Source organism: Parambassis ranga, chromosome 15 (genome assembly GCF_900634625.1).
Source record: "Parambassis ranga chromosome 15, fParRan2.1, whole genome shotgun sequence".
Classification (NCBI taxonomy): Eukaryota; Metazoa; Chordata; class Actinopteri; family Ambassidae; genus Parambassis; species Parambassis ranga.
This window is the reverse complement of record NC_041035.1, coordinates 12,285,445-12,303,442: the sequence shown is the minus strand read 5'-3', so window position 1 is coordinate 12,303,442 and position 17,998 is coordinate 12,285,445. Positions and strand designations below refer to the sequence as shown.

Below are 17,998 nucleotides of genomic sequence, written 5' to 3'. Positions count from 1 at the left end.
ATCCCCCTTATTATCATACATGACACATCCTATTGTAAACCTGATGTAGCAAGTGTATGTAGCACAAATCTACTGTATGTCAAGGATGAAGCGCTCGATGTTAGCGATGTTTGAGTCATTTTCAAATGATGTATATTATGGCACTCTTGTTACTCAATTAATCTTCTTGCCAGAATACTATTTTTTGGACCGCTTAGTCCGTAGTTGATGGTTTTTTTTGAAAAGTGCTATCTTGGCAAAGAAAACGCTTAATTGCAATCAGTGAGACAATCCTGCAGTGTTTGTGCATGTCAGTTTAAGTCCTACATTGTGCTATGATATGCATCAAGAACTCCATAGTTGTGAATCAATTTACATGTTCACCTTGGAAAATATGTGAACGTAGTGCAACTTGTATCTGCTGTCAAATTAGTGTTTACCCACCCCCCCTTTTTGCATGTTAATCCCCCCTAAATGCCATTGTTGACAATGATCAGAGCTTGTGACATTGTGCACTTCTGGTTTATATAGTTTTCTATATATAGATATATATGAATGTATCAATAAAAATAAATATTTTTCCACATTTATTCTGCTAAACACAGTTTAAGGTTCTACTTTCCTTCTTTCCACTGACTACAGTAAAATAAGACTTGAAGAAAAGGTTGCTATGGTGGAGGTACTGACAGCTTTCATTCTCATGCTGCACAAAACGGCATCATGCTTCTGTTTTTGTTCCTTAAGATTAACAAGTAGTTTACACATGATCACCAGAGACATTTTGGAGGCTGTTGCATTAGAACTGTTTACACAGCAGTTTGATATCTGTCTGGTTTGTAATACCTTTGGTATAAAGAAAGATGACTATCAATGCTGCAGCCCTAGAAAATTGTAGTACCAGTCCATACCACTAGTAGGAGGTAAAAAAAAAAATCTGATTCTGTCACTTGTGAAATAACAAAACGATTCTAAAAAGACAGTTAACAACAAAATCCTTGTCCACACAGTGTGGACTCCGTTTATAGGTTATCAATAATAACAAGGCAAAGAGCATTAATAAAATATGGGATTAAAATAAATAGAAAACTGAAGCAGCCTGTGTTTGTGTTAGTACTGTTAAAGGGTTTGGTCAGTTTGCCAGTGTGAATAGATGGATACATGAATGGATCTGTGGCTTTTTTTTTTGTTTTTTCCCCCACTTTTTCACTTTTCAGATGAGGAGATGAATGTGAGTGTGTGTCTACCTTCATTGCATTTTTCTCCATTCTTTGGGAATGATGCCTCTTCAGTTTACAGAGCAGTGTCGAAGATATGTTGGTGTGCATGTCTGGGAGCCTACTAATTCTGCTGCTTCATGCATTGTGTTGGTCTGCTTCATTCAGTACATGTGGACTTTCCTTTGTGAGTGTAGAGGTCAGTCACCTCTAGTCCTTCCTTCCCTCTCTGCACATGCTGCGTGTTCCTTAGCGTCCCACACTGATGTTGCAGGTCTTGCAGCTGGGGTCCTTCTTGGCGTTTACTGTGGAGAGACTCATCAGCTGATGCCCGCTGATCTCTGCCACCGTGCCCATCGCCAGGTCGACAGGCTCAGTGTAGATGACCTCCAAGATGACATCCTGTGCGTGATGAAACACCAGGCTGCCGTCCCCCTCTTCGTCCTGCTTGCAGGTTAGGAAACGGTTGTTGGTGATGTCGAGTGCCGGAAGCCTCTGCTTGCAGAAGTCATCACCCCTGGAGCCCTTTGGTGCTAGGACCAAAATGACGTAGTGGTAGGCTGTATACATGCAGTAGAAATCTCCGAAGTACAGATTGGTGTCAGGGTTGAAGAGCGCGTCAGCCTGGACCTCAAAGCGATGGCGACCGTATGGGGAGTCCTGAGGAGGCTTGCCTGTGTTGAACTCTGTGTTGCAGCTGAAGAAAACGCCCTCCAGCTTTCCACTGATGGGTGAGCCATGGCTGCCGCTGTTGTCTTTCACCGATGGCAGCATTCGGTTCTCTTGAACCTCCCTGGAGAGAAATGAAAATGGAACTGTCCGTTAGTCAGAATTTCATCAGTTTTCTTTTTATGCTGAAATAGAAAAGTGCAAAACTTATTTAACCTTAAACTTACCCTAAATATTATTTTACATTTATCCTACAGTTTCTGCTATAATAGCTATTATATAACTCTCATATTTCATTTTACTTCTCTTTAAAGCTGCAGTGACTATATCAGTCCTGTTTGTCTCACAGAAATCTTATTAGCTCCACTAAACAAAAGCAGATTTAACAGATGAACTGTCAAAGCGATTAATGCTTCTTTGGCAGCTGCATGTCTTTGCCTCAGAGTGCCAAAGCTCCAATTATGAACTGTAATTAAACAGCTATCACTCCAGAGGTTGTTATACCCATAATTAATTCTTTGTTGTGGTCATTATGGAATGATTCAGCTCCCGTAACAGGTCATGGGAGCTCGTCCTGCCAGCACCGCTACACCCCACATGATGGCGCAGTTTCACAGACACTCTTTCAGCAGCAGCTGCAACTCAGCAGACGGAAGGAGAATGTGCAGATTACGTCATGCTGTAAAGCACCAAAAAAACAAAAAACAAAAGAGTGCCTGCAAGCCGGGGCTTTACTACAGAAACTGTGTGCTTTGTCAGGCTCCAAGGCACAAGATGAGAGGGAGACACCGAGCAAAAGGACAATAAGATGGGAAGTTAAAGAAAATTAACTCAAAATCAAAGCAGACAAAAATCTGCGTCACAGAACAGTGCTTCAGAACTGTCTCTCTACTCTCGCTCCTCTCTCCCTGTCCTGTGTCTTCATACTTTTTCTTTCATGAACAACTGTTTGTTTTTATGGGCAGGAGAAAAAAATGCACGCAGAAGAGGTTACTGGAAGAACTACTGGCTGCTGCTCCAGCAGTTTGATGTAATACTTGTCTGGATTTTGTACAGCAATACAAAGTAGGCTGTACAGTACATGCTTTGTTCCAAGCAGCATGAGGGAAATACAGCCATCATCTGTTTGTAGACAGAGTATTTTACCCAATATTTGTCATTCTCATTCTAAACCATCTCATCACTATACTATCTGTGTCTTTACATTGATCAGTTCCAGCCTTTTACCTCATTTAACTAATACTGGTTATATGAGTCGATACATTCATGGCGTGAGGTAGGATGAGACAAGAAGATGTCTTCACATGTACGGTATATGAAGTTCAACTCTTCCAGTGATTTAATTTGTTCAGCATCCACCCTATTATGTGACACCTCTTTTCCAAAGTAATTAGTAGAGTCTTTGCTATTAGGACAGTAATGATGTTAACCATTTCTAAAATCAGGACATCATTCTACATGTAGCTGTGATGTGTACCTGGCGTGGTCAAAGTACTCTTTATTCTGGTTTCTGTAGAAGACAGAGAAACGCAGCATCCGCCCAGCGATGACTTCTGCCTTCTCCAGCAGCTGGTTTAGATGCACTGTGGAATAATCTGCAAAGAAATACAAGACATATGCTTGCAAACATTAACATCTTGTCATGAGGAGGACTGGAAAGTACAAGATTTAAATTCTCTCAATATAAAATGACCAGATGCACTCGCTTTCCTCTCCGTCTTCTCCACAGTCATAGGTTGAAATGACTCAAAAAAAAAAAAAAAATAATAATTGAGCCTGTAAGCATCCATCTGCCAAATGGATATGAATGTTATCCAACGTGTATAAAAAAAATATCATGATTAAATAATTTCCCCCAGTTTTCCCACAAGCACTGAACCCATCGACACAGATGAGTGCACTTTAGACAGAAATGAAGCAAGGCATGCAGTTTATTCTGAAACTATTATTTCAAAATTTCAAGCTGGTTGATTCTGTTGCAAAAAGCTGTGAACATGAATGTAGAGCAAAGGCTACCTCATAACACTACCTGTCAAAACATGGTCTGCTTTATTTTGAAGGAATGGGAGGTAGGAAGCTTTTGCCTGTGGGGTTATAAAGCATCAGCACAATATCTCTCTCTCTCTCTTTCGTTCTCTATGTTCTAGCAGCATTGATGATCTATGCTGAAATATAAACACTATTGGCACGTATTTACATGAAATTTGAATTAATGTTTAGTCTCCCGAGGGTGACCATCATGGATCTTTTACAGCTCATAGACAGAGTGGTGATTTTGCCAAATCAAATTGTGGACTGATGTTGTCTTACACTGCTAGACCCACAGGGAAGACCCACCCCTCCCTCTCTGATAAATTGTCCCCTCCATCCTCCGTGGCATCATCTCCTCCCCCTGCCTCCCCTCCCCCTCTCTAAGCCCCCAGCCTGTGTTGTTGAACTTGGTGACCTCTGCATCAGAAGATATACAGCACAGCTTCCCTCTTTCCTTTAATCCCCCCCCCCATATCAACCCCTCCTCCACCTCTCCATCCATCTTTCCCTATGCTGACTGTATTAGTCTCCCTTTAGTATTCTCTGTCTGTGCTATTCTTTTCTTATCTCTGAAAACGTATGTATTCATTGAACCACTTGCTTACCCGCAGTGCAGAATTCAATGATCTCGCTCCACTCAGAGACGGCATAGTCCCCGTCGGTCTGTTTCGACGCTGTCTGGACGGCCACGGTGTACTCTGTGCGTGGACTCAGGAACCAGTGGCCCCGGACCGTCATGGGCAGGGGCACAGCCTTGGCAACGAGCTTGGTTGGAACATCCTAGACAGAGTGTATGGAAAACAAAAATGAGATGAGTGTTGACAGGAAGGGCCGAGTCAGAAAGACAAACACCATGTATGGCTGTCTTTCAGCCACATTTGTCACATGTGCTGTGGACTGCAGGTATTGCTTGTGGCTTTCTTGTGTTTCAGTGGGCTTTAGCAGCTCATTGATTGGACCAGGAGTCCCTGCCTAGCAACAGAGTCAGCCCATTAATCCACCAACACTGTTGCTGCACACCATCAAAATACTTGTGTGGGATTTCCTGCTATAAAAGACCCACTGTACACAGCACCCAGGGTATGAGTGTACAGTAGAGAAAGGATGCTGATGAAAGTCATAAAAAAAACAAATCATTTACTAAAATAAAGGAGCTGCTTTTTTTTTTTTTTTTTTTTTTAAATCAGCTCGCTGTGCAGTCGGCCAACCAACACACCCTGAAGAATGTTCTTGCCTCAAGCATGAAGTAAAGGAAAGATGGCTGTTAATCTGGAGCATCACCTTGTGTTTGAACTTGTTTGAGTTTTTGTTCTCCTTCTTGTTCAAGTCAATAAAGTAGTGTGTGATGCGCTCCTTGCTGCGTGCCTCCATGTCCCAGCAGATCTTGAAGGAATCACAGGTGATGTTGCTGATCTTGATGTTCTGAGGAACGGGGAGCTCCTCCATCTCAGAGATGCTGCCATCCTGGGATTTACTTCCTGCAGAGATGAAACACTGCGTCAGTAGCATACACCTTTAAATCTGATTATAAACAGTATCCACAGCATATTCATGATGTCACAGGTTTTTATCCTAGAGAGGACACTAAATGGTACAGTGCATTACCTGCCCCCTAACTCCAATCCCTTACCACAATGTCATCACAATTTAACCTCAACTCTAACCTTAACACCACCTCAGATTACAACTACACAATGCAGGAATGTCCTCACAACAATGGCAGTGAACCACAACTGGTCTACATAAACATAGCAAGACACACAAGAACACCCTGAGTCACTGACTACCATATATGCTGCCATGGTAACACATCAGTCCCTCAACATCCATCTGCTTCCCCGGACATATGCAGCATTTAATATTTTTGAATAACTGAATTCCTTTGCTTTTCCAGCAAAGATTGGTCTATTTATAATCATTTTACAATGCGATAAAAAGAGAAATTCAGACATTCACTTAAGCTAAGCAAATTTTGAGATGATTTAAATTTCATGTCATTTCTTGGTTGAGATGAGAAGCCTACTGCATCAGTGCATTCAATTAAAGAAATAACTCAGCTGCATTAATTTTATGTGATTAAAGCCTATGATGCACTCTGAGGCAAGTGTAAATGTAAAATTCAGTTGAATAAGAGCTTTGTATAATTAGGATGAATATAGACTTTGCGTCACATTACAAAACGCCCACTTGGCACGGACAACAATGTGTTTTCTGTGCGCTCTCTGGGGTCCAAACACAAGAGTTAAATTAAAGAGTGCACCATTTTGGGGTTAATGCTCAACAGGACTGGGCTCAACGGAGAGTTGACAATGGCAGAGACAGCGGAGCGTGAAAAAAACCATCTCCGTTCATCAGCTGAGAGGGGCCGAGATAACAAATTAATCCCATAATTGGGTGTGTGGCCTCACCTCCACACAACACTGTGCATTTGTAGGATGATTCATTTCAGGAAATAGACAAGCAGTAGATAATTTCTATGCTCGGTGGGTAACTGGTTCTTAAGGGCTGAAAACATCTAAAGGCTACGTAGCCTTGCAATTTGCAGACAAGACCCCCTACTTACATTTGTCCTAATCACGCCTTCCTAATCACTACCAGCTGATTACCACAAACAATCATCTTTAACTTACAAAGAAAGGTCTCTTAGTGTTACACACTTGGAACAAACTGCAGCTCGTTATGAATGAAACTTAATGCACTGTGTGGATTAAGTATGACTTTTCAGAGATTATACTACTTTGAGTCTGTGTACTTAAACACTGGATTTATTATCTGTACTTACTGCACGCAGCTTCAACTAGATATTAGGGGCAGTAGGGGTAAAGCAGAGAAATGTAAACTGGCCAAAGCAGTTAAATCCTCAGCCTGACTGCACCATGCATGGCACTCAGATATCATTGCGGGCACACACTGCTATGCCTCTTTGATTTGTAATAACATCTCGTGCTGCTGCTGCTCAGCATTCAAAGCCCATCTCATTATGCTTAAAGCCCACTGAGCTGATAAGTTAGGCTCAGACTGAGAGAGAGGGTCAACATGAGGCATGAAGGAGCAAGTCAGCACAAACCAGACGATGATGTCAGTCAGTGATGTCACACGGGAGACTTTATGTTGCTGACCTTTAGCAAAGAAAATTTAGAAAAAGCCTTTTGCCATTTTCTTTTTTTCTAAGTTGCCATATGAAAATTTAGTGCCATGTAATGAACTGATCATAAAGCGTGTTAAATTCTCCCTGCCTCAGCTACCTGCAGTACATGACTGTCAACCCAAACACTGAAGCTGAGAAACCTGCTTACTCACTTGCTGCGCGTGTGTGTTATTGAAGCTCCTCAAAATGTTAATGTCAACACTGATGTTTCTCTTAAAAACGATGCCCCATGCAGGTCTGTTGCCCTCCCAACTCCCTGTGACTCCACCGTGCTGATTTAGCTCCTGTTTACTCTAATGCACTCCTAATTAACACACAGATGCATTACATCAGCACAGTGAAGCTTTCCAAATGCAGTAAGATACTGCCTACATAACACTATTAGGACAATGTTATCAGGGAAAACAGGCTCTGAGGGCTTTAGATTACTCAGAAAATGCACACGTACACCTATATATACACACACAGAACCACAACTAAAAAGAACACTGAACTAGAAAATAAAAACAATGAGTGATTGTTAAAGTTGTGACCTAAAGTAGAAATCCCTTCCTATGTTTACATGCTAAGTCCAGTGGAGCATATGGATCCCTTCTTAGCAGATGATCAGTAGTGATGACATCATTATCACAGGCTAAATGAATAAGCTCCTTCCTCATCTTGAGGGAGATGGTGCAAAATTAGAGGAATAGGTATTGAAAGAGTTCCACCACTGTGGACTTGTGGCCTAGAGTTTCCTGGTAGAGGAGTACTCCTCTTGTCAGCTTCCCACACTGAAACTTCTTCACTGTAGTAGGTTTATATAATAGTACAAACACCACTAGGTAGTCTGCAAGCCTTCCTCTCTTTGCCTCTCAGAAAACAGAGGCTTACTGATTTGACAGGAGTCATCTTCCAGGCACTGTCAGCAGCCCACTTCTTCACCATGCTGTAAGAAGCAGCATCATCTCCTACATACTGCTGCCCAGTCCTTGCAGATCTTCATGGCTAATAAGCCCTTGAGACATGTCTACATGCATGAAGCCCAATATGAACATTGCAGACAAGTTTAAAAATGTTGAACTGCATGTATGAGCTCTGTCTGACTTAGACCCTGAAGTTATCAATCCCCTCTCATATAATGTTTGCTAACTTGCTAAATTTAAATATCTATATACGACTCTGCTCTGAAAACCTCTAGGACGCAAAGTTCACAGGATGAAAGATTCAGCCAAACAATATGAAGGTCAGGTCGTAGGGGAGAAAGCAAAAGCATTGCCAGCCTCTCACAGGAGGTATGAAGACTCATTGTGACTTAAATTTTGTAAAGTTTGTACCCTCTGTACTTGTACTGTTTACACACTTGCATTTATCTTGCTGAGCTTACACTGAATGAGCTCCTGCTATTGCATCTCATTATTTATTGCACTGTATTAAGAAGATTCTTCTTAATCTTCATGATGCAAAGTCATTTTTTTTGCATAGGAACGCAGATTACTCATGCTGTGCACACACATACAGGGAGTCCAGAGTGACGTTCATGCTTGAGCAGACAAAGAGAAATAGCAGCCTTATAGAAAAAAAACATGGCTGTCTGGAAGATGGAAAGCCTCGTCCAGTGAATGTACTAAACTCTATCAAATGGACCTTATTGGGTAGTGCCCTTTTACTCAGCGTGCAGTCAAATGCCACAGTGTGCAATAGCAATAGATGCAGCATGATCAATAAAAATCTTGTTAACATGCATACGCATTGCTATCCTAATGGCTCCCTGTGCTAGGATTTGTTCCAGTCACACCTGGCTTCATATTGTGAATTACCTGTTAGAGCTCTTTACCAGCAGTAGAAAGGCGATTTGAATTCCACCCAGGTTCTCTAAACAATAAGAAGACTCTCTTGGTGGTCGGCTTGTGAGACTACAGTGCTCCATTTGAAGGTGCAGGCTACGTGAATTCAAAACAACTTACAAGCTAGATTAATGCTAAAAAAAAATCAATTTCCTGAGCACTGCTGGCAGATGATAGCAGCACTGATTGTTACTGACTGCACAAGTGGGCACTCAGCTCAGACAGACGAGCCTCCTACATTCTAAGTTGCAGTATTAGGTTTAAAATTGCACCGTAGACACGAGCAGCACAATAGACACTCACTAGGGAGAGCTGCTCCCAGGCCTTTGAAAAATCACGCCTTTGTTCCTCTCAGTGCTCAGGCTAGACTGAGACAGCGACCATGCTGGGAGTGAGAGAAGCTGCCAACAGAAAAGCATCTTTCTTTCAGAGCGCGATAAACAATGCCCTGTTCACTGTGGTTACACAATCTGTGTTCCACCTATTACACATCAATACACCCCTGAATGGTACACAGAGACCTCGCAACAACACTTTAATAACACAGCGTTTGAGTTTCAAAATCAACACATCAAGTCACTACAGCAGATCTTCAGGGACGACAGAACGGTTTATTTTTTCTGCTTGTCCAAAACCAGAGTGAATCATCATGTCCCATTTGCATAAAATTTGAATCCCAAAACAACAGACCATTATAGTTTTTGCAGATTATATATCAGCAGTAAGGCACTGAAAACACTGCAAAACGGAAATTATCTTGAACATTTGAAGCAGATTTTTAAGCTCAGACTGCAATTAAGCTCAAAGAACACCCTGAAACAGTTAACAGTTTGAACAATGTAGAGAAGTACTGAAATAAAGGTAGCAATGGAGTTCCTATATCAGAATATCTTAACACTCACTGTTATACATGAAAGAAATGACCTTTGTAAGCATATTTTTGAACACATTTTAAGAGTGTCCCTCCCAAACACTGTGTACCTGTAACTCTTGCCAGCACAGTCATGGAGCACAACTGCTCACACTGAACATGGGCCAAACTAAAATGCCAGCTTACACAGATGACGCTGTATGTCATAAGGCAGGCCTGCTGTTATAGCATGTTGCAACACACTGGGTAAGCTTTACACAAGACCACTGAGTAACAGTTATCACAGGAGTCTATGGCCGTACAAGCAGCTCACTGGAACAGAGTGGTGCTTGGTGCTAAATGATAAAATGCTCACAATGAAGATGACCATGAGAACAATACTCATCCGTTATTACACTTTCTAATTAGCAATAAAAACAACAGAGCTAGGTTAGCTGTGTTTGCAGGAGGCTGAAAAAAACTCACATCTAAATTTAATTTGTGTTCCATTAACTGGTTGTTGAGATATTTTAGTCTGCAGCTGACTGACAGCAACACAATCATTTCTCATACTGCAGTTTTAATGGCACAAAACACAAAAAAGAGAACTGCGACTGTTGAAAGTTTTAGCATTGCATCCATCCACCCATCATCAGCTGCCATACTGAGGGCGTCACAACTCCTCCAGACATTTCAAACATCACAGACACACTACTTGGTTGCATAAATGGCAGCCATCCGTCATGGCAACTTCATTATGTCAGCAGCCACTGCACAAAGGCCCTGTGTTTATTTCATTATGTCCTGCAAATACACGCATTAACTGTGGATATGAAATCAAAATGGTGGTCCAGGCATCCTAGCAGAGGTTGGTGACAAATTTGATCCAAGTACTGAGGGCGTCGCAGCTATTTCAGGATGATCCAGAAGTCCTTTCTGTGTCCACAGACTTCATGTTTCCACTACTCCTCACTCTTAGCAAGATTTCTACTTCTACCCCTAACACTAATGTAAAGCTCTTACACCAGCTCGAACAGAGAATCAACTTGTATCCTTCTTCTTTTATGCACTGATTATGTTTCTGTGTGTGTGTGTGTGTGAGAGAGAGAGAGAGAGAGAGAGAGAGACAGCTCTTTCCCACAGACAGTAGGCCTACTGATGCTGTATGCATCCATTTGCTGGGTCAGCACAGGCATATAAGCCTCTCATGCTGACAATTAAATATTAATAGATTTAGGAGACAAATTTAGAAAGCTACGTAAAAACGGAAATGAATGCAGTCCTTGGGAAAAAATGGATTGATAAGATAATATAACAATCAATTTCTAAGAAAGCTAAAAGTGGGTGATGCAGTCTTTTAGCACAAAGGGAGTGGCTGTAAACTATACAGTGTTACTAGAGGTCATTTTCCAGTGTCAACCAAAATTCAAGTGCTGGACAAAAAACAGTAACTGAACATCAGTATAAACAGAATTACACATCACAAGCTTTATAAATGCTTCACATCGATAATTTGTGCCTTTAAGTTGGGCAAAATGGGCTGGGGGTGAATTTACCATCCAAACATGGTAATATTGACCTTTCTAGCAAGCCAACTAGTTCATGAACAACAACAACAAATTGTTCTGAAGAATTTGCTCATTGTGACTGTGTTGCTTCATAAACACAGAGTATGTGGGTGTCTCAAGGACACAGTGACACTGTTTACACTGGGTAATCTACTTGACAAATAGAAAAGTGACTGTTGGGTGCTGCAAAGACCAGGCTTATATATAAAAAACAGACAGGCTTGCCAGTAAACCTGCGGCAGAGGAGCTGGCTCAGTGTTCATTTGAGAAGTGCAGCTCCGGTCTATATACCATTATTAAAATTAAAGCCCTTGAATGAGGCCAGCAAAGCACTAAGAGGATATAAACTGCATCCTGTTGTGTTATATTGTGTAGAGCAGCTCTGGCAGATGAGAAAATGAGGCAGTGTGTGATACAATGACTGCACTGTGATGTGATCAGATGCTGGGGGTCCTTAATGAAGACCATTGACTCCCTGTGAGTCTGAAACAGCCAATCCAAATCCAGATCTGAGAAGCCTGGCATAGCTATGAGAGAATCAGCTCCATCAAATATGACAACGCACTAATTAAACGTCAGTCTTAATTAGAAGGCATCTTTGTGACCATGCCTCTTCACTCAGATGGTGTGTAATTGCAATGATGGGTGTGTAGGGCTGCACCGCCTGCACACACACATGTGGGTGCAGCCATGTTTTAGCCTCTCATTCTCTCCTGATGATGACTTGCTTTTTTCCCATACCCCACCATCAGGGTTAAGCCTCCTCTTGGACATTTTAAATCAGGCTCACAGAGGTCATTTTATTGACAGCTGAGCTAATTTCACGTGTTTATTTAGTGATGAATATCAGAAAACTTTCCAATTCAGCAACAGACCAGCATGCATGCAGCTGGAACACTTGATGAATTATAAATGCAAAACGCACGGGGAGAGTTGTTGTGAGTTGGGGCGGAACTACAGGAGTCTTTTCACGCAGTATGTGCACATGCATTGATTAAAGCAGCTCAGTGGGGAAACGACAAGCAGCAGCGGTTAAAGGCGGGGTGGCCGCCGGCCTCTGTCCATGCCTGTGGTGCTGAAACAGAGACACTGCGTCCTCGCCTGTGCGCTTCCATTGGAGCCACTCTCTTATTAAAACCTCTCCACTGTAAAGGCACTTAGTTATTCCACACACGCACAGGCGCACCATCCATCCACGGAACCAGTGGAGCCTCTATCTCCCCTCAAACACACAATAAGGGTACAGCATGCAGCTAAATGCAGCGGCTCTTCAATTAACAACAGGGCCTGTAGTGTTATGCTTCCTCTTACCATCTCTTTCGCATAACTGTATAGCGTCCAAGCTAAGGTCCTTGATCATCCCCTCGCAGGGACTTAATGGGCTGGTGATGTTGTGCGCCAAGGCTGGTACCTCCATCTCCGCAGAAGAGCTTGGTGATGATGCTACGTTTGACTACTCGTTAAATGTCGGTCGCGCACAGCTGCAGGTCCACGCTCGGTGAGGAATGAGAAAGAGAAACGAGAGACCGGTGTCCAGTCCGTCAGTCCGTCCGTCAGTCAGTCCGCGGCTCGTTCCGTCGCTCTCAGCCCTCCTCTCTGTCTCCTGGGTGGTGCGGCTAGTGGCGCGTCAGCGGAATCGTCACGGGCTCGCACAGCTCAAGCCGCCAGTTGCAAAAGGAGGCATAGCAGCTTCCGCAGAGACGCGTTTTAAGTGCAGAGAGACAGCACTATCTCTCTGCGTTTATCTTTGTTCACTCGCTCCTTCTGTAGGCAGCGCTTCACTTCTGCGCCTCCGGAGCCACAAGTGTGCGCGCCCGCCTGTGTCCTGTGTGTTGTGCCGCGCCGCGGGACAGTTGAACATGAATACCTCCACGGATTAGCGCAGAGGCGTTCTGGAAATTCAATGGCTTCTTTATGTAACCAGATTAGCCCGGTGTTTCCCTCCTCCTGTTTAGGTCTCCATCTAAACCGTCGGCACACTCCAGTTGTTCTTTCCCCCATTTTCACGTTCAACGTCATCCAAACGAGGCTCTTACATGTCCTTATTTGGTGAGGTGTGTAGCGCGCGTTTGCAGGAGCGCAGGTGCAAATGGACCGCGCAGTAATGAGCTTGGGGGAGGAGGGGAGAAGGGGGATTTCTGACACAATAACCGAACAGCATTAATGCTGAAAGCCATGCTTTATGATGGGGTGGATGTGTTTTAAGAATTATCTCCCTACACCCTCTTTATCAGTGACCCACAGAAAAGGCGCAAAAGGTCAAGTGCCCTGATAAACTGTGGCTAAAACAAAACTATAGGGGCCTTCAGGGTAACTATTTAATCATCGTGGAGTCATTTTCATTCTTACATTTCCTAAAGCACTCTCTAAACTCCAGAAGGGAGAGTCAGAGTGAGGCAGTGTCACTTTGTATTTGTCTGCCTCAGTGTTACACAAGGCGTCCTGAGGAGAGGCCACAGTGTTTATCTATTCAGCGGACAACGGCTTCTGCAGCTGCGCCTATGGGAGTCCTGAGTCATGCTGTTCAAAACAGCAAAGAGAGAGAGAGAGAGAACTGCTGCATAATCTGCACTGCAAATTAAAAGAGGAAAGTCAACCTTGTGAGGCACACGGGGCAACACTTTGTAATACAGGCAATGATTTAATGCATCATGAAATTCTGCTGGTCATCCTGATCCCTTCAAGATGATTCGTTCACACACAATATTAAGATTATAAGCCCTCAAATTAGCCTTAGATCAATACATTTGTAGGAAGAGTACCTATTACAGCATTAAGCTTCATCAGATGCAAACATTTGCTGCATGATGGGCAGCGACTTGTTTTACCTCTAAGGATAAAGGCATCTTCTCCAACTGCTGACAGACCCAAAAAATGCACAAGGGATCAGTCAGTCTATTGATCCTTAGGGCTTTGTTGTCTGCAACTAAATTGTCTTGGCAAAATCTGGAAACACACAATCCAGTACAGTGACCCACAGAATCCAGCTTGCCTTAGCCAGAATCAGCAATTTGAGGTACCATGCAAGCTCACCACCCACAAACTCCAGAGCAGGGATCAGGTGCAATGTGTGCCTTCAAGGGTGTGACAGCAGAAACCAGTTAAATGCATGGATCTGAACTTTGTGGGAGTGAATTGGTTGAAAAATTTTCTAACATATGATCAATTAAGTGGGAACTGATCACACGGTCCACATTAGCTCATGGTGAGCTACAGGAATCCCAAGTTAATACCACATTCATTAGTACTTTAAGTGATCATCAGTCAGTCATTAGTCAGGCAAAAGTAGGCTATATGATTTGTACCATTAAATAAAGTTTTAACAGAAAATACATTATATAATAATGAAGGCTGTCTTTACCATCTCCATATTCTAATATCTCCGTTTTAAACACAGTTAAGTCTACACACTGGGGAAATATTATGCAGACAGAAGGATTAAAAATGAGGTTATGGCGGGCAGGCGAATTAAAGTCCTGTAAGCTTATAATCACTGTGGCATTCAGATTCAGTGGGATACATATTAGACGCACCACTGAAGGCCTCAGTGTATTCCACGGTAAGATTTCATGAGAGCATCACTGCATCTGGCTCAAATTTCCTGCCTGGAAAATGCAACTCATTAAACGTGAAGGTCAGTATGCTGATCACAAACACTCAGCCATCTGTGTCTGAGGAGAGGATGCTGCCAGGGTCAGCATCAACAGATGAATCAGAACCAGAGTTATTTTTGGTATGCATTCCAAATGCAGACAAACTGTGGCATTATGTGTCTATATGTTTATTATATGAATGCTGAAACAAACTGCCCCCCTGCTGTCTCAGATGACTTCCAAAGAGCTTTACACTGCATCTGTTTCTACAATAATTTTAGAAAGCAGCTCATCAAATGCGTTAAAAAAAAATAAACAAAATAAGCCAGAGCACAGCTAATAGACCTAAGAACACCAGTAATAAAAATAATCATTACCAAAACCTATTTCTCTTTGTTGCCCTGCCTTCCTCCCCCTTCCTATTTCAGCAGCTCTGCCTGCGATGGTTATATAGTATAGGGGAGGAGGATGGGGTGGAAGAGGAGGAGGAGGAGGAAGCTGACCAATTCTGGAGGATTCCTCTTCATCCTATACCTCTATCCATCCTCTTCTCCACCCGCCCGTATCCCCTCCAGCAAGAGTCGCCCTGCGTTAGCATCAGTGTTTCCAGTCGAGCTGCAGGGGGACGAGGAGAGAGTGACACTGCGCCTCATGTAACACACACCCAGCCAAGTCAGCCACCCCCCACCCCCTCCCTGATCCACCTACTTCTCCTCTCCCCCATCACATCTTTTACCTTTTGGGTTGCTAAAATTCAAATCCTCTGTTACAGTTTCATCTTTCTCTCATTTTGCTGCTGCTGTACTCTACATCTCATATGGCTGTGTGTACACTATAGGCCATAGGTGTATTGGCAGACCACTCCGATTTGTTCACTCTGCTGTACTCAGAGGCAATATGAACCCACAGCGACAGATGGAGAAACAGCAGGTGTAGCAAGAACACAGGCCAAATAGGTATAAGAATCATAGGGGGGTGAAGAAGAACAGTGACCCATATCCAAATATCCTTCTCATTATTTTTACTCCTTCCTTTCAACATCCTCCTATTTATCTTACACAGACACACACACACTGTGGTCAGTACACATCACTTCTCATACAACAGGTCAGGCAGTATGTGGAGCACAGGCCACAACATTTTGCATCAACAGAAAACAATACAAAGCCCCCAGGGTTCAGTGCGTGTCTGTCACTTCATGCCACAAACGCATTTGTCTGGCGTTTGAGGGCAGCAAATGAAGCATGTCATTGATTTGGAGTGTGAGGTCTGGCCTCAGCTAAACTGCTGTTTGATTGAAAATAGAGATGTGCATCTGTTTTTTCCTGTGATTTATCAGAGCTCTTATGAAATTCAAATGAAATTCATGGTTTGTACAATAAGAGACCCACTCATTTCAATCAGAGAGCAATTAAAAGCTAAACACAAAGAGGTATTCATACAATTAATCTACGGTAATACAGAATGGGCTTACAAGAATAGTTTGACATTTAGGACCCCTGAAGAAAATAAAATGCATTTTCGACACTGGTGCATGTCTTGGTATTGGCCCTTGTTAAAGACATATTTCAATGATTTATATAATGTTCGGTGTCATTTTAAAGGGGACATTCTGAGCTTTCATTCAAACTGTTTGGTATATACTTTTGACAAGTACAGAGGACACTGGAGCCTCAAGTGAGACATTCAGGGCCGGCCCAAGCTTTATGTGGCCCTAAGCAAACTTTCATACTGCCACCTCAGCATCAGATGCTTCATCATCCATAGGCTGCACTGTGTATAATATGTAAATCAGAATCAGAATTACTTTATTTATCCCCAAGGGGAAATTCTTTTTTTGTTACAGACAAATAGAAATCAAAGATGAAATTGAAATATATAATAAATATCTAAATCAACAACATTACATGGTTACAATCGACGTGATTGTGACTTAAATGATAACCATTCAACTTCCCAAACTCTCCCAATGTCCATATGCTGCACAGTGGCCCGAAAGGGGCAGTGTGGAAATAGTCTGTGTGGAGAGGGACGTGGCAGAAGTAATGCAGGGGGGCAAAAGTTTGTGTAGGCTACAGGAGCTTCCTACCAGCCTACCTTGGAAAGGGGACTCCTCAGGCTTGAGGTGGAAAAGTCTTTTCCCATCTTGAGTTGAGATGAATTAATTGAGTTCAAGCTCTAGGCCTCATGAGTAGCTCGCCATCAAAACCTGGCCTGGATGAGACACAGGGCCAGGGCTTTAGTTAGTGTGCATCAATAAATGTGTTAATGTACATCAATAAATATGATGTCAAAATAAATCACATACAATATTAATCAATATTCATTAACAAAACTGTTAGCGTGCATGAATGTATATTGATATAATATGTATATTCTGTAATATTGAACTATATTATTTTACAAAAGGCATTAAAACAATACTCTAATGCACAGTGCTAATATAGGACAACAACAAATTCAATCAATTTGCATTGATAAAGTTTCGGTCAAGTTTTATGTAAACACTCAAAGAGTCACAGGACATTATTGGAGTTATGGACACTTCATTTAAGTTTGCATTATTTGAGAAACAAAGCTTAAAAGCCCATGCTAACCGGCCCATTCAAATCAACAGGTCCGGCTAGGCTAGCGGTAGCATTAAAATAGCTTGAGGCTAACAAGTCAATGCAAAACAAATGAAGCGGCTAATGCTAACGTTAGCTTCGAACAAACAAACACTCACCGATTCCGCTCCGTAGTTGAACACAAAGCTCCTTTCGCTTAATTGTACGGTCGCGGTGGAGGCTCCTACAAGTCAACATTCAGTACATTTAATAAAAAGCGCTGTCGGCCAATATTACGCGAACCGAAAACTTTTAACCACACCTGCAGCAAACTTTTCCATACTCTGCAGCTACCGGTGGTGGTTTGAGGTTTGACTAATACTGCTTGTCAATGGGCTCGACGCGGTCATGTGACTATGTTGTTATTGGCCCAGCGCAGCCACATGACATACAATGCTATACTCGCGAGAGTACTTAATATAGCGAGAGCGATTTTGCATGAGAAATACAGCGGAGGAGAGAGATTACTGATTTTTTTCACCCAGGTCACAGGCACTCTTTGGGCCCCTAAAGC

The 17,998-nt window shown here is 42.6% G+C and overlaps 1 protein-coding gene across 2 annotated transcripts; it reads right to left on the bottom strand.

Moving 5' to 3' along the window:
* Window positions 1-211: 211 nt before the first annotated feature.
* On the bottom strand, window positions 212-17,775 carry LOC114447134 (phytanoyl-CoA hydroxylase-interacting protein-like). 2 transcript variants are annotated; one of them, XM_028423223.1, is made up of 6 exons: window positions 17,604-17,775; window positions 16,976-17,092; window positions 5,175-5,371; window positions 4,499-4,673; window positions 3,340-3,457; window positions 212-1,986 (listed from the first exon to the last, which is right to left on the bottom strand). In XM_028423223.1, the coding sequence occupies exons 3-6, from the start codon at window positions 5,337-5,339 to the stop codon at window positions 1,443-1,445; spliced, it is 1,002 nt and encodes a 333-aa protein (XP_028279024.1). In that variant the 5' UTR covers window positions 5,340-5,371; window positions 16,976-17,092; window positions 17,604-17,775; the 3' UTR covers window positions 212-1,442. The 2 variants fall into 2 exon arrangements, with proteins under 2 accessions (XP_028279024.1, XP_028279023.1); XM_028423222.1 differs by lacking the exons at window positions 16,976-17,092; window positions 17,604-17,775 and adding an exon at window positions 12,597-13,256.
* Window positions 17,776-17,998: the final 223 nt, after the last annotated feature.

Coding starts and splice junctions, on each gene's coding strand:
- LOC114447134 (XM_028423222.1), bottom strand. CDS start 12,702: ATGGAGGTACCAGCCTTGGCGCACAACATCACCAGCCCATTAAGTCCC. Junction 5,372..12,596: donor ACAGTTATGCGAAAGAGATG/GTAAGAGGAAGC, acceptor TCATCTCTGCAG/GAAGTAAATCCCAGGATGGC. Junction 4,674..5,174: donor CAAACAAGTTCAAACACAAG/GTGATGCTCCAG, acceptor CACTCTGTCTAG/GATGTTCCAACCAAGCTCGT.